Source organism: Epinephelus moara, chromosome 10 (genome assembly GCF_006386435.1).
Source record: "Epinephelus moara isolate mb chromosome 10, YSFRI_EMoa_1.0, whole genome shotgun sequence".
Taxonomy (NCBI): domain Eukaryota; kingdom Metazoa; phylum Chordata; class Actinopteri; order Perciformes; family Serranidae; genus Epinephelus; species Epinephelus moara.
In genome coordinates this window covers 12,847,612-12,864,639 of record NC_065515.1, presented here as the reverse complement: position 1 = coordinate 12,864,639, position 17,028 = coordinate 12,847,612, and the positions used below count along the sequence as shown (strand labels likewise).

Genomic DNA, 17,028 nt, shown 5'->3' with positions numbered 1-17,028 from the left:
TTGCATAGTGGTTTCATCATCTTGAGCAGTAGGAGCCAGCAGGGTATCGCACAAACACTACGGACAGGCTCATTTTTCACAGGTTGACTTCCCAGCTATCCTGCAGGATGTGTCACGACAAACGGCGGATATGTGACAGACTCACGTCGCACCCGTGTCCTTGCATTAGAGAGGAGATGCAGCAGTGCTTTGTGTGTGTGTGTGTGTGTGTGTGTGTGTGTGTGTGTGTGTGTGTCTGCCCGTGCTGGGCTGTGTTTACTCTCTGCACACAACAGGAGAGCATGTCCATGTGAACACGTCTTAATACATTACAGTTGTTTTGTAGTATCATGTAGAGCTATATGTAGATTGAGTGCTCATGATCCAGTAACGGTAAACCTTATTTTGCCCCCAGCAGGCCTCAGTTCTCCACCAGCCAACATCACCACGTCCGCCGTGCCCAGCATCGTCACGCCCATCGTCAACGGATTCACCGGCATCCCTCATCAGCCCAACGGACACCCCGCTGTGGAGACTGTGTACACCAACGGCCTGCCGCCATACTCCACCCAGAGCCCCACCGCTGCTGACACCCTCCAGCAAGCCTTCACTGGAGTACAGCAATACACAGGTGTGAGACAGCTTTGTTTACTATGCCGTATTTCTGTGATTTTATAATCTGCCGTAAATGCTAAATGCGTAGCAGCTACGGGACAATTACTGCGGGGGTAAGTACTGTGAGTGCGAGGCTGTATGTATTCAGATAGTGTAGGACAGCGCCTTAGAACATAACATCAGAGAGCCTTTGATTACACATGTTATGCTTGTGTGATCGACCTTAAGCATCCTTGACATCGTTCTCTGTGGGATCTCCGTTTTTACGCTCCTCTCTCTCTACTCGCTCCCTCCTTTCTCTCCTTCTCTCTACCTCTCTGCAGCGATCTACCCAGCCACCACGCTGACTCCCATTGGCCAGACACTGCCCCAACCACCCCAGGTCATCCAGCAGCAGCAGCAGAGAGAAGGTGAGGGTGAGAGAACATTATTACTTTTTACACTTCACACCTCTCATCCTGTGTAATAGCCATATAAAGAAGATGAGCATGAGAAACCAATATTACTTTAGCACTGTACACACCTCATTCTGTGTAATACATACATAAAGAATGTGAGCGTGAGAGATGAATGTTACGTTAACACTGCACACATCTCTATCTGTAATAGAGAGGGACAGCTGAGAGAACATGTTAGAGAATGCAGTTCACATCTCATTTAAGGTAATAGATACATAAACTCTGAGAATGATTGAACAGTGTTAATCCCACTATATTATTCTGAAAATAGGTTCCATGTAATCTACACAGGCCCGTGCTTTTTTTTTCACAAGTAATAATTGCAGTTTATATAATAAAATCCTTAGCTGTGAGGATGGTGGCAAAATAAAATTAATGAAAATGTAGAATGTGAGGTTACAATGAAATTGTGGCAGCTTACATGAAGATAAAGTAACTCACAATGCAATTTCCCGTCACTTCCACTCATTGCTACTGCAGGTTTATACAATAATGATTCATTCAGGTTGCGTTGAAGTTGTGTAATTTGCAGTGAATTCATAACAGCTGTTCTTTTGATCTTGGCAGTGTCTGTCTTTTTAATATTAGAAATGACTGTGTCAGGGGCAACCCATTAGCCAAGTAGTTAGAGTGCATACCACACAGGCAGAAATGCCCTGAGCAGCGAGTCTCTAGTTTGATTTCTAGCTTCTGGGATCGTTTCCTGCATGTCTTTCCTAAGCGGCAACATCTAGGGCTGAAAAATGAAGCTAACATGGAGGTGCAGTTCCGTGAATAGCCACTTGAGGCTGGCTCCAGAAGTGAGTCAATCCTCATGGATACCCACGTTAAAACGCACAATTTTATGGCGCCCAGTAGCTCAGTGGTTAGAGCAGGAATTCCATGTATGAAGGCATTGTCCTTGCTGCAGCTGCAATGGGTTCAACTCCAGCCTGTGGCCCTTTGCTGCATGTCATCCCCTTTCATGCTTAAGTCTGTCTAATAAAAGGCAAAAGCCAAAAAATAATCTTAATAGAATAAATAAGATGCCCAACTTTACAGCAGAAGTCAACATGGCAGAGGGGGCACTCTGAGTGACAGGCTGTCTTGTGAGGTGTTGCTACGTTGTGAGCCAGATCCAACCATTGCTCCTCCACAGCTCCAAGGTGGCGACAATCAAAATGCTGTACTTGAGGCTTCAAAACGGAAAACCACAAACCAGCTACGTCCACTATTTTATACAGTTTATGATCTTTCTCCATGTTTTCCAAAAAAAAAAAAAAAACAATAAAGAAAGAAATGATTGTGTCAGACAGGAGGTGAGAAAGTGTGATTGAAGGCCACATATCAAGGCCTCAGTTTTGCACCTCATATACTTGACAGGTTTCATGTCTTTTTTTTTTAAATCTGAGTTTTGATTGATTAGATCTTATTTCTTCAGTATTCCTACAAAGCTGTTTACATTGCTTTTGAAAATAAATATTCCACTAATTTTCACGTTTAAAAGCAGCTATCAACATAGGATTTTTTCTAAGTTTTCCATTGGTTTTCACCAACTTGTTCAACCATGTGAACCCAGCCTTGGTCATTCATTCCTTCTTGAAAAGGTTGGCATTGCAATATTTGTGCATGTCCAAAAATGTATAAATATCCCAGTCTTTCATAATGTTTAAAAGGAGGTGTTTCCCCTGTCGGCCTGAAGTGTTACATTTGGGCATGCATCTTTACCCCAGCTTTATTGGCTAGTTGGTTTGTGTACAAACTGCAGGACAAACCCCAACTGAGATGCATATTCCAAATATGCTATATACATGTGTTCAAAGACTGCTCCTAAAGCTAAAATAATAACCTGTATCCCACATGTCTTAATTGGAAAATGCTTCATTTAGGAGAAGGCATAATTCAGAATATCAAAGTAGAATATGCTGTTGAATGAATGAATGCATGAATAAACAGCCCTGTGATAGTCTGGTGACCCGTCCAGGGTGTACCCTGCCTCTCACCCAATGTCAGCTGGGATAGGCTTCAGACAGGGATTCAGACAGGACAGAATAATAGTGAAATATCAGTGTGCATGTAAATGTAGTCATTGATCGCGCTACAGAAGGTTACTAGATGGAGGATGTGATCTATCATGTAGATTTAGTCCTTCTATTAATATTTAATCAGAAAAGTTTTAAAAATGTAAATAGAAAATTTTAAACACACTCTTGTCCATTCAGTATCAGCAAATCAATGCAGAACTTTTCAATTTATCTTTGTGTGTTTAAGAACAGTTATGTTTTATCACTGATAATGTCAGACATCCTGAAAATCTATTTCCACTTATCTTAATTTAGTCGACACGAGAGACTGCATAGATCAAAATGACAAATTCACAGCTGTCTCTCTCTATCCCTCACCAACCAAACACTCTCTCTCTGTCTGTCGCTCTCTGTGTGTTCAGGTCCGGAGGGTTGTAACCTGTTCATCTACCACCTGCCACAGGAGTTTGGAGACAATGAACTCATGCAGATGTTTCTGCCCTTCGGCACCGTCATTTCCTCTAAGGTCTTCATGGACCGGGCAACCAACCAGAGCAAGTGCTTCGGTGAGTTACTCGCTGCCACTCAAGCACAGCTATCAAGTCCACAGCACACAGTAATACAGCTGTATCAGAATATGGGACTTTTGCTTTTTTCCGTGCATTTTTACTGGCTTCTTTTTAGCTTTGGGTGTGATTATATTTGATTGTAATTATTGACCATCAACATAAAGATGCATTAATGGCAGGTCTGGATGCACAGGCCTCCACTATGATTTCTAATAAGCAGAAAGTAATACAGGGGGAAATAACCTCACCATCTATTTGCATAAATGCACTCAAGGGAAATGTATAATGGATGTTTTCAGGAGTTGGACAAACAGCAATGTGCTCTTGTACAAAACAACATTTGTTTTTGCAGCCTGATCGCTTATAGTTTTTTCAGAATATTCAGACATTTGTGGGTGTTGTGTAAAAACTCACAGCTAAGGCGTGAAGCTTCATAGTGTAAGTTACATTTTCACAATAATGGAAGTTTTAATTTTCATACCGCGCACCAAACTGTTTGTTAAACAAATATATTTTCCTAGATGCTGTAGATTTTTATGATGTTTGACAGCTCCCAGACGTGGAGGATTGAAGGATCTTTCCCCTGACTGACCCGAATTTGCATCTTGATGACTGCTGTGCTTTGGCATCAGTGCTGCAGAAAAGAAAATGTGCTGAATACATTGTAGCCAAACTAGCCATGATGCAGTCGATCAGAGCCCATGTCCTTGTTTCTGTTTGGCAGCTGTGTGACCTGAAAACCTTGAGGTGCTGTATCAGCATCCACATCACCGTTCTGTAACCCCAATATCTGTCAATACCCTCACTGCTGAGGCTGATTCACACACCTCCGCGCCTCCCGTCCCATTTAGCTCCGTCAGCCAACACACACCAACAAGCCCCAGGGCTTATAACAACTTTGAGGAGACAGGCCGGGATGGCGGGGGGGAGAAAGGCAAAGGACAATTATGGATCAGCATTTGTTTTCACTTCAGGGAACAGCAGAACCCTGGGCAAAATTGATCGCCAGTCCCGTCTCCCTGGGGGGACTTAATAACATATAAATTCATGAAAGAAGAGCTATTTGCAGTATTGACTTATACACTATGCATTTACAACATAATGTTAGGCCTGGGGAAGGAGGGAGCACACTGGTGTAATTAATCTGGAGAGGAGAAAGAGGGGATAAACTTAGATTGATGGTGTGCAAAAGACAAGGAAACAAGGAGTAAGAGAGAAAGCACACTTGTAATGTGTGACAGGACAGAGCGGAGGGCTTAGAGCTCTAAGCCTGCATCTCCTCTCCATCTCATCTCCGCTCCCAGCCCGAATGTGTTAACCTGATGGCAGGTTAGGAGGTCACCTCCTTTCCATGCCGCTATACTTTCTTCAGACCTGCATTCAGCCCTCCTCCATGCCGCCCAGCCTTCGCCCTAATGGGCCAACCCAGAGCCAAGCAGGCCAGGCAGACATCTCTCCCAGGTGGCTGTGGACGTGGAGAGGCTCCTGCTGTTTTTCATGGGTCATCGACTGCTCCTAATGACACCACAGACACAGGGGAGCGCATCAAGCGGAGACACACTCCACTGCAGTTTCTGGTCACTGAATTCTCAAGGCTTTATTTTTACACATGATGAAAACAGGATGTTCAGCATAGGTTTGAGGAGGGGTGTATCTTGGGGGAAATGCAGACTTGTCTCCTCATGATGAACTATGTTTGCTCGTTTTTGTCGCACTACTCTGCACAGGGACTTGTGCTCATTCATTTTTGTATTTTTGGGCTTTCGAGGAATGTCAGGAAGCTCCATTAAAAATATATTTAGTTCAAAACAAAGTATTTAAAGGGATAAACTTATCATGATAGTCATTACAAAAGTAAGTAGTCATAAAAGTGATTATTTATACGGAATAAATGAGTCATTACATCTTTTTTTCTTCTATCATCAAACCCTCAGAAATCAGCAGTTACATCCGTCTTAACCTTCAAAATATTGTGGACATGTCTTACTCTCTCTCTGAGGGATTACAGAACTGCCTGATATTACATCTCTTTCAGACAAAAACTGTCACAACAGTGATGCCTTATGACAGTAACGCCCCACACTTGTTGCATCTGGATTCCCACAGTGGTCGGTTATTTTAGCTGCTGCTGAAAGTTGATGAGAAGTTGTGCGACAAGAAGCAGCTGGTCAAAATCCAATTCTAACACTGTGTTGTTCACTGTGGACATATTAAACTCTGAAAAAATAAACTGTCAAGCTTGTTTTTGGTTTAAAAACAATTTCATAGCACACTGTCACCGACACTGAGCACTTGCTCGGCAGCCCAAAGGTGCTGCCTGCCTCAACAACGCCATCTAGACTCCTTCAGGAGGGAGACAGGCCACCATGATCAAGCAGAGGAAACACTGAGAGATATTTGTTTATATCTTCCACCCTTTTTCCTGCCATTTTCTCTTCCTGCCAGATGAGTCATTTGCAGTAGATATCATCTCTAAATATTGACTTAAATTTTTATTTTGAAGCTTGTTTAGGCATTAGGGTGCAACAGTATGAGATTTTCACTGTACGACAACCGTCTCAGAAAATATCACAGTTTCACAGCGTCACACAATTATTGTTTTGTATTTATTATCAGTTACATTGACCCTTAAAGGAATGACAACAGAAGGGCTTTTTTTGATTGAACAATCAGTTTAGTATAATTCAAACTTGAATTCTTTTTTATTTTTTAAATGGAAGTATGTGTAAAAAGTCTGACAGGCAGTCGAGGGGCAAAGGAGATGAGCACGCCATAGGTGTAGATTTTGGAGAAGATGCAGGGGACACGTCCCTGACTTTATTAAGAACATATGCATTTGTCCTCTCCAGCAAAAACATAAAGAGTAGCAGAGGACTTTTATTTATTTTTTTATTTTTTAACAAGGTATTTTTATTGGTAATTCCACAAAGATACACAGAGTATTACTAAACAAACAAAGAACCAGTAAGGACAGAAAGAAAACTAAATAAATAAATATTTAACTATTTATTTATTTAAATATATTGAAATAATAAAAAAGATATATTAAATACATATTCATATATTTGAATATAAAAAAAATTCAAATATAAAAAAAATATGAAAATATGTAAACATATATATAAATTAATTTAAGAAAAAAATGTATGTATACATAATATTAAATCCCAGGAATTAAATAGTTTTGTGACCAGAACATGTGACATAAAGTGGCTGAAGACTGTTTACACATGTAGGATCAATATCACTGCTAATCTTGGCTAACTGAGCTCTGGATTAGTGGAGTCAGTGTATAATCTTAAATTGCAACAACAATGTTGAGGAGGAGGATTTTTATTTTGACAAAATTAAAGACATTTACACTATAGTTTAATGCAGCAAAGGCACAAATAAGTGTTTGATGTTCAAAATCTTCTGGCAGCAGACCCCCAAACCTCACATTTCATATGTGTCCCCCTGAATGTTGAAATAAGATTTACGCCCTTAGTGCATGCACAGGTGAGATTATCTGTCCAGTTGCATTTTTCCCCAATATTGTAGGTAATCAAATGTACATGGTATGGTAATTGCTAATTTTCATTCCAAGGTATATCGTAAAACTAGTGTACCGCAGATTTACCGCTGCAGCCCTATTATAGGCACTCATAATGGTCTTAACTCTCAGCAGAGCTAATGAAACTGTACTTTCCCACAGGTTTCGTGAGCTTCGACAACCCTGCTAGTGCACAGGCAGCTATTCAAGCCATGAATGGCTTTCAGATTGGGATGAAGAGGTTGAAAGTCCAGCTAAAGAGACCGAAGGATGCCAGCCGCCCTTACTGACACAGCCTACCTTCAGTATTCATTGCAGCAGCACAGGTGAGCCAGCAAAGTGTCAAAGCGCCGTCATCGGTTCAAGATTTAGATCATTAACCTTGTTTCTGTTGAAGCTGAGAATTTAACTCTGGTTGAAAGAGTGTCAGTTGACATCTGGCACGCTGACAGCCAAACGTCCTTGGGATTTCTTTGGATTGCTTGAATTTTCTTTTCTATTTGATAGATAGAAATGAATATACTGTGTGTTCAGTGAATGTAAAGCTGAGTATTTTCATATTTCTGGAGTTTTAGTATCTGCAGACATGTAGAAACTATAAGGGTTGATTTCATATGCCTCACAGCAGGCGTATTAATTATGGGAAAATCTGTCATCATGGTGATTGACAAAGATTGATTGGTGTGCCAGTGTGGGTTAGCTCTCTCCAGACCATTTCACTGATATAATAGAGCCATATTGAACTATCCAAAGTTTAAAGAAATGGATCTGTGGAATGACAGCTTAATGAGCAGTGAGATCTAAAATGGCCTTCTTTTTTTTTCCTTCCTTTCTGTTTTCCAGGTTTTAGAGGACACGTGAAGATATCTCGGAGGAGTTAAACTTTTTTTCTTTGAAAGCAAAATATGTTTTAAAAAAATCAACACATAAGGAATTTTTGAAGACATATCAGCATTTACTTACGAAGATATAGGTTACGGCAGAAAAAGGAAGATGCGAAAGAGGAGGAGGCGCTTCACCGGGGGACTTAACAGTAACAGATGGCACAGTGCAAGGAAGACGAGAGGAAGAAAAAAAAACTGAAAAAAGATGTGATGAGACTGAAACAACAGAACTTTTTTCTTGTTGAGACTTGAATTGTTAATTAAGCAACAAACTAACAAACAAAAAAGCAGCAACAACAAATAGATTTCTATATACATATTATATACACATATATATAAGGAAAGAGGCGCTTGTGGCTTTTACTGTACTGGACAAATGAGGGTTAAAACTTGAAGATCAAGAAAAACAGTGGAAAAAAAGAAGCTATTCTATTCGTCCACTGACAGACTTTCTTTCTCTTTCCCTCTTTCTCTTATTCTCTCACCGTCTCTCTCAGCAAGCGCAGAACTATGACTCTTGGAGGTCACTGAGGTTTCCATTAGCAACAGTAGAACTGCAAATCTTTCACCCCTAAGGGACCAAAGGACCAAACATTTTTATTGTTCTGAACAGTAATATATAGTATTAATGATACTAATACTACAAACTACTACTAATAATATTACAAGTTAAACTTAAGAAGAAATACTAGCTTCAGGTTGAAAAAAAAAAAAAGAGGAAATGGGTTTTGGTTTCTTTTTCCTTTTACATTTATAGCTACTGGGTTTAAGGAGTATTAAAACAAAACAGAAAAAAAATGTATAAAGCTATACTATTTTAGTGGCGTAGAATATGTGGGTTAGACATTGTTTCGGGCATGTTCAGATACGTTCTTTTGCCACTCATTGCTTCACCCGCATGACAGCATTTCATCTCGGAGGTGTGATCTGTCGGCGTTATTGTGTCAGTAGAAGAAGAAAGCAGTCCTGCAGTGCCAAAAGTGACACAATAACAGCCTCTTAAAGCGAGCCTTGCTGATCTGCAGTGTGTTTAGCCATGTATCGCTGTCTTCTGTCCCTGTCAACGCGTTGCAATACCATAATTGAAGCAAGAGTAATTCCATGTCATCATTAAAGCCTTGATATTACAGATAATCTGACCATAAAGCACTGTGGTAAAAGTGCCACCCGGCTGAGCTGGATACGCAGCAGTAAAACAGCACAGCATCTGTAACTGCTTAATAAAATATACAAATGAGCCTGACAGCAGTTGTAAAAATTTCCATCGGCGTGTCACAGTGGTCCCTGCCGGGTCGTGCCCTCTCCCGCTGCCAAGCTCCTCCAGCTGCTCTCAGCAGGCGAGAGCAGACTCCCCTCCTCTTTCTCCTCCCCCCACCTCTCGCTCTCGCCTCACCTCCAAGTGCCAGCATATCTCTCTCTTAATAGGGACCATCAGTTCACGGGGGCCGAGAGCTAACCCACAGCATAATTAGGATAATGATAATATTGATCAGATGGGGAGCAGCACCGCAGGGCAAGAGATGCGCAATCAATTACGCATTGGCATTTTGAATGAATTGACTGAGTGACAGAGTCCATTTTTCTCTCAGTGGTTGCATCAGAGTCTTTTCTCCCGTCTAACTACTACACACACTCTCAGAGGGGACCCCGAGTCTGACAGAGGCAGCACATCCTGCGGGAAGGCACTTAAATCTACGTCATTATCATTAAAAAATGAAAGGTTTGGAGGGTGACATGGCTGCGACAGGATCTGTATATAGTGTTTAGAGTAGATTGTACAAGTTCTTCAGTGAAGAGCAGCTGTATATTTTTTTTTTCCAAAGGGTATAATAGCACAGTAAGAGCTTGTACATGGTGAGGAACAGCCTGGCATTACCAGCCTTAGGAGGTCAAATTAAGAGCAAAATGATCCATCAATTAGACAGCAGCAGGCCTGTAAGTGTAGCTGCTACAGCTGCTGCTGCTGCTTCGACGAGACGACAGCTTACCATTAGCGGCGGTCACACATGGCTCCTATACAGTGTGGTCACGACACATCACGCCGTATCAGATATGATTAATTAACTAAACTAGCGTCATCTGCGGCGATCCTTATTACAAAGAGACACGCATGCAGTACATCCGAGATGAAATCTGTTTTTTATGAGTTGTTTATGAGTTTTTTAAAATCCATTTCACTTTCAGATTTGTTCAGCTAACATCCACTCTTTTCCAACATGCCATTCAGCTCGCTCTGAAGCAGCCTGCCCCCTCAGGACTCTGTGAGACCTTCGATCATCACTCTTAACTTTAGACACATCAGTGCTTCAGTCGTCGAATCACAGTGCTGTCTCTGCGGCCCCATCCCCACATGTAGACTCTACTCTGCCTCTACGACAAATGTCATCACCAGAATGGCTGCCCAGGTCCTGATCCTTTATTTTTCACTTTGTTCCAGCCATTCTTCTTATGTGTATGACTACTGATTACCCTCATTCACTATATATTGTTCTCTTGCAGGCAATACTCAGATGCTGTACAAAAAAAAAAGTCTTTAAAATGCCTTTTCTCATCATGAATTGCCAAATTATGCAAGCATATCCACTGCATTTCCTCATCAGACTTTAAACGTGCCAGATTTCCTTGGAAATGTTCTTATAGTTGTGTTAATTTCAGAAAATATTGATTAGTAGGAAACAAGTATTTGATTTTGTGTTATAGTGTAACATCAAAGGAGGAGGGTCCGTCCAGGCTGAAATGATATACAATAGAGTTTCCCAGTGAAAAGGTTAGATTTCATATATATTTGCCAGAAGACAGCTTTTCCCCCGCTGGTGACTTACTGTTAGTTTCCTTTCTGCTGTCAGGGCCCAGCAGCTTTAGGAAGCTGTGATATATGCCCTCCTTTCCCCGGGCCATACAGGGCCTTATAAACCCACTCAAAAATCTTTTCTTATGGGATTTCTACTGGAGAGTTTTTTAAATTATTAAAATCAAATTAAATTTGGCCTTCACAACAGCTTGGGTAATGCAAATTAAAGATGCCAGCTGTGGCTGAAATTTAATGAGTTGGGAAAGATGTTGAGTTAATTTCATTCTGCCAAGAGAAAAAAAATAAACTTGATTGAACGCAATTAAAACAGTGAAGGTTTGTGGATGGAGACGGTTTGTATGGAGTGCGGAGGCCTAAATACACATATCCACTATGAAACTCTGAAAAGGGAAAGTAATAAAATGACTGAAATCCAAGAAATTAATTGAGTTAACATTTTTAAATTAACAGAACTGACAAAGAAAGGAAACAGCAGCTGCATGTGGTTAAACTAAAGTTTATTTCCTACATTTTTTCATCCATTTTTATCCTTTTTTATATATATAAATATATTTCTCATCCTACCATGGTGCCCTTTCAATCTCTGAGCATGCTCAATGGGGGCTGGGAGGGTTAAAGATTATGGTACTACTAGTATTAACAATATGATTCTTTAACTATGGTTTGAATGCTAAGGATAGTAGCTTATTATAAATATGAAATCTGTATATTATGGAAAATCAGCACAGGACCTTTCTTTGGGTACATATAGATTAGGGTTTGAAATGGGGGCGGGTGTCGGGGGAGGGGGTGGGTCGCTTTATAAAGATGTTAACTTTCTGGTTTCTCAGCACAAAGCATACAAAAACATATAAACAGCAGTATGGAGTCTGTGAAGAAGACTTTACTGACATACAGGGCGCAAAAAGAGGAATCTCAGTACTATTCTTTAAAACCTGGAGGAGAAAATGCAGTTTACAGGTTGTTTTTCTTTGTTTATTTATTTATTTTTAAAGGAGAGCGCCACCTGTTTTTGTGGCAGCGTCAGTACAGCATGGATTAACTGACAGGGAAAGCAGTATCTTTTTATAAAAAAAAACTTATAAAAAAAAACTATGTGTTCTGTATTAGCCTGAGAAACCAAACATTTTTCCCCTGTTGAAATTTCTTAATACTTGCTGCTTAGATTACTTCATATTAATGATTGATGATTAAATAATTTTATAATTAATTATCGGGTCAAGTATGTAACTTGATGTTTATTTATTTATCTATTTATTTTATTTATTTATTTATTCAGCCACTTTTCTTTTTTCTTTTTTCTTTTATGGTTATGGTAAGATAAAGATATGTATCAAAAAGAAATGCTTATTGGGGCTTTTCTCTCTTTCTCTCCTTTTTTTCCAATTTTACAATAAAAATTCAAACAGGATGTTTTTGTTTCTCACAGTTATATTATGTCGACCGGCGTGCTGAACCACCGTGCAAAGAGAGGGGGAGTTGTTGCACAAGGATTTGCTCTCAAGGACCTTGAAAGTTTGCGAGTGCAGATGTTGCAACCTCTTCCAGCTCACCACCTCGGAGTCTGTTGCTGCTGCCTCGTCCCTGTTAAGTGATGAAACTGTGATCACAGTGTCAATGCCCTTTAAAGGATAGCCGGGTTATTACTCCACACGCACAGCTTGAACTTTTGTAAACATTTTGTTTTTTCTGCTGCTCTCACACCAGGCTCTCATAAAGTGCTGGAAGCTTGAGAGGAAATGTACCCATTTCATACTCATATGGAAACCCAGCGGTGCAGCGTGTAGGCTGATTGGGATTATCTGTCATGGTGGAGACTGAAGGCTCTGCCAGTTAGCGGGTCACCTGATGCTGCTCTGCTGCACGGAGACGCACTCCAACTGAAATATGTGTCAGGATGTATATGATGGGAGCAGGATTCACAAACAAAAACCACGGCACGTAGACAGTTGGGAGGTGGAGAAAGACAGGGGAACAAATAACATTATCATTTTGACAAGCAGGAAGCAGTAAATTGAAATAAGGAAGGCATCGAGCATCAGTCAAGTTTACATCACTAACTACAGCTCGCTTTGGTGCCAGAAGCTAAAATCTGATGCAACATCTGTTGACAGTTGACTCGCCTCTCCACATGCACTTTGTAATCATCACCTTCTTACATCAGGAGTCACTGTAGCATCACAAGCAGCTGAGATAGTCACATTTTGAGGAGTGGCGACAGATATGAGGGAAAAAAAAGGAGTGGGAGGGACAAAAAAGTAGAGCCACTGGCTCATGAAATAAATTGTCCCAATTACAATAAAGTGTGGCTCTTGGTCAGTGTGCACGGCAGGCAGTTCATCTTTATTACAATCAGTTAATGAAAATCAATCCCCCTCCTGATAAACTCTTATCTCCACGGCCTTTGCGCGCCCCTCGTGCGGGGAGATAATAAATTAGGGTAATATTGCCTTTGATGAGGGAGTGAATTGCAAATTATTGTAACTTTCCAAGATTTATGATGCAGATGCTTAATTTCCGAGCTGGATTTTTCGGGGCGTCAGGGTGCCGGGGGGCCATTTGTTAAAAGTTTGGTGACACCGGCTCGTTAATAAAAATACACACACAGACAACCAGGTGTTCTCAGCTGTTCTCTACGGTTACAGTAGCAGAGGAAACACTGCTGAAGTGGCAGGAAGTCTCAGCTCGTGTAGGATTTGCAGGCCGTCTGTGTTTTACCTTTTACAGCGGATACATGTGAAGAGGCAGAAACCCAGGGGATGCAACGTGTTTACTAAAGTAGGACTGCCAATCATACAGTGTTATCCCCCCCAAACCCCTTCCCCAATCTCTATCACACGAGCCAGGAGCATATGATTTGATATGTAGGTCAATACCCATTCTGGAGCGAGCCAGTGGGTGAGATATGTCTAGTTGCTCGCTGTCACTCTGATTATTGAGGAGACACAGAAAGATTGAGTTGGTCAGGTATGAGAGAGCCTGCGGTATGAGATAGCTGTATAATCGCTCCGACTAGAGCAGTCTAAAAACCACACACATTTACACACACACACACACTGAGAAATGAGTAACTTCTCGCTCTCTGTTCTGCAGCAGTGACCCATGTAACAGGGTGTAATGTATGTGTATGTTGAATGTCTTCTATTCGGTGCAACAGTCAGACTCTGAGTGCATCATTAAGCAAAATGCTTCTGCAAGAGGGAGGTCTTAGGAGTCATCAGGAGCTGCAGGGGTGATGCAAGGTGATCATTTAAGGAGACACTTAAACACTGAGACTGAAGGCAAACACGATTTCATAGGAGCAGGTGAATGAGTTCACAGCAATGGCTGACCAAGGGCAAGAGTTTGGCTTCAAGATTTGAGGGAAAACATGAAACAGGTGGTTTGGGGCCCCTTCATTAGGAAACATTGAGTGTCAGACATTTAATTTCCTGCCCTTTGATGATTTTTTTCTGCACAAATTTGGCATTTTCTGAATTAATTTCTGGTGGAAATGTCTTTACTTTTGTCAGTATCCTCCTGAGAACCTGTCATCTTATGAGGACATCACATTTTGGGTTTACTGGACCTTATACTGAGCATTTATACTCGTGTGGCGGTGGTGTCTGTGTCACTCTGCAGTTACACCTCCACAACACTAGTCGGTGGCAGAGGTTTCTGTGAAGTGCTGTAAAGTTTAGTTGATTCCAAACACACATTAAACACACATTAAACATGGAGACAATTTCAAACACAAGTACACAAATCAGCTTCATTATAACTCGCAGCATTCACAGACAAACAACTGTCTTTTACTAAACACGTTTTCCAAACAAATATAACATGCTAATGTTATTAGCACAAGCCTATGGCATTTTACATTGTATAAATTAGCCTAGCAGCTAGTGAACTTCCCTCCTCTCATATGAAGCCAGGGACAACAGCAACATTTAACAAAGGTAACGTTACAAAACTTGGCTCCATTACAACTCACAAGGTTCACTGACAAAACAGCTATCTTGTATTTAATATGTTTTCAAAAGTAATATAGCATGCTAACGTTATTAGCACAAGCCTATGGCATTTTAGATTGTATAAGTTAGCCTAGCAGCTAGCGAACTTCCCTCCTCTCATATGAAGCCAAGGACAACAGCAAAATTTAACTGTTACAACTCACAAGGTTCACTGACAAAACAACAGTCTTATACAAAACATGTTTTCCAAAGAAATATAACAAGCTAACATTATTAGCACCAGTCTGTGGCATTTTACATTGTATGAATTAGCCAAGCAGCTAGCAAAGTTTTCCTCTTCTCATATGAAGCCAGGGACAACAGCAACATTTAACAAAGGTAATGTTATAAAATTCGACTTTATTTCAACTCACAAGGTACTAGATACGTTGCATGCTAACGTTATTAGCACAAACCTAAGGCCTGTTTTATTCCGTCTAGTGGTAGTAAGAGCAGAGTACACCAATCCATGTAAAAACAAGATGGCGGCCATTTCTGCCAAGTCAGTCTGCAGCCGACACAAAAGTGGACAAGGTCCAAAACCTGATCACATTCTAATGTTGAAACTTGTTTATTTATGATTAATAGTGTTTGCAGTTTGATGTGGCAACAAACTTTACTAATGTTAGCAACAGTAATAAGCTAAGACACTGTTAATTAGGAAGTACTGGTTTGAAGACGTTGGGACATTATTATCACATCGTTTGAGGATGTTAGGACTTTATTATAGTTGACAATGTCAAGTGTTTTTTATACTTATCAGGTCCTGCTAATCCCAAATAGCTAAGAGAAATTAAAAATGCTAGCCAAACAAAAGTTCAGGTCTCAGGAGGATATAAAAGTGCTAATTTTATGTTTTTATTGGGAGGGGACAGATTCACTATGGTCCCAATATTGAGGGGGACGTCTCCCAAAATCTACGCCTATGATCACATGTGCATCATTAAATCAAGTCTAAACAGCAAAACATACTGTTTTCAACTCATGTAAGATATTTTCCACACATGCTACAGTCACTACTCATCCTGTCCTCGATCTGTTATAATTATTATCATATAATATGCACCTGAGGCCTCCAGCATCCTCTCTAACTGGACGTATGGCACCTTAAATATCAATATCACAGTAATTTTGCTCCCCATAATGCTCCGAGCGCTTGATCATCTCATGATACGAAAGTCTCTCCTCATCAAGGCCACCTCATTTAGGTCTAAGGAACATCTTGTATTAAGACAGCCATCAATCTATCCATTATCAATCAAGGAGAGGACTCACACACCACTATCTATTTATCTTGCCAAGTGCTCTATTAATATCAAATTAATTTCCCCATTGAGAGTATCAATCACTCAAGCAGTTTTTTCTCAACTCATTAGCTTGGTAATTGTCCTTGTTTACGGGGGAAAGTCAAGACAGGATGGCTCAAAGAGGCTGGTCGAGCAATCTATGCAGGCGTGGGCGGTTTTTCTGCAAACGTGATACATCCTCTGTAGATCTTTATTTTGCATTTCTGGTTTTTACAAAGTAGAAGTTTCCGGTGTCAGTCTGTGTTTCCATGTTCAGGAGTTGTCACCTTCTTTCAACAGACTGAGAGGGCGCTCTCACATGGGGTTATTATATAAGGCTGGTGCTGCCTGACAGTGCTGTCAGATGGCTGCAACAGACGACATCAATCAAGACCAGGCTCGGAGCTTTTTAGCTTTGTTTCACATTCAAAAGAAACTGGAAGGACACACAAATACAGCTTACATGTCATCAGCTCAGTTTACAGCTAATTTAGAGCAATCATCATGTGTCAAGGTGAGCCTAGTTCTCTTTACGTAAAAGGAGCAATACAGATACTCCACAGCAAGTGAAAGTCTTGCGTTTAAATCCCCAGTCCCCTAAAGTAAGAGTACAGGAGTACTGCCAGGAAAATGTACTTAAAGTACTGGCTCAGCAGGAAAGTCTCCCCTGTGTCTGCTGTATTTATTAAATTTGACATTATTAGATTGTTGTTACTGATGCAACAAGGTGTAAGCAGTGTTTTGCTGCTGTAGCTGCTCATGTACAATTAGCTAGTTTGGTCCAGTGTTCCTTAACATAGGGGTCGGGCCCCTGCAGGGGGTCACAAGATGAAACTGAGGGGTCGTGAGATGATTAATGGGATTACATGTTTCTTATATTTGCTTTTTGTGTGGATGT

At 40.7% G+C, this 17,028-nt stretch overlaps 1 protein-coding gene across 10 annotated transcripts in view; it reads left to right on the top strand.

Moving 5' to 3' along the window:
* The window catches only part of celf5a (cugbp, Elav-like family member 5a), a 227,463-nt gene extending 215,200 nt beyond the window's left edge, over positions 1–12,263 (top strand). For 4 of the 10 annotated variants that reach the window (XM_050055308.1, XM_050055312.1, XM_050055313.1 and 1 more), the window contains exons 8-12: positions 395–610; positions 918–1,010; positions 3,478–3,621; positions 7,319–7,482; positions 8,000–12,263. In XM_050055308.1, coding sequence (XP_049911265.1) covers positions 395–610; positions 918–1,010; positions 3,478–3,621; positions 7,319–7,446 — 581 coding nt within the window. In that variant the 3' untranslated portion in view covers positions 7,447–7,482; positions 8,000–12,263. The remainder of the gene's footprint in view (positions 1–394; positions 611–917; positions 1,011–3,477; positions 3,622–7,318; positions 7,483–7,999) is intronic. The other 6 variants (XM_050055315.1, XM_050055314.1, XM_050055310.1 and 3 more) reach the window with 3 other exon arrangements.
* Positions 12,264–17,028: the final 4,765 nt, after the last annotated feature.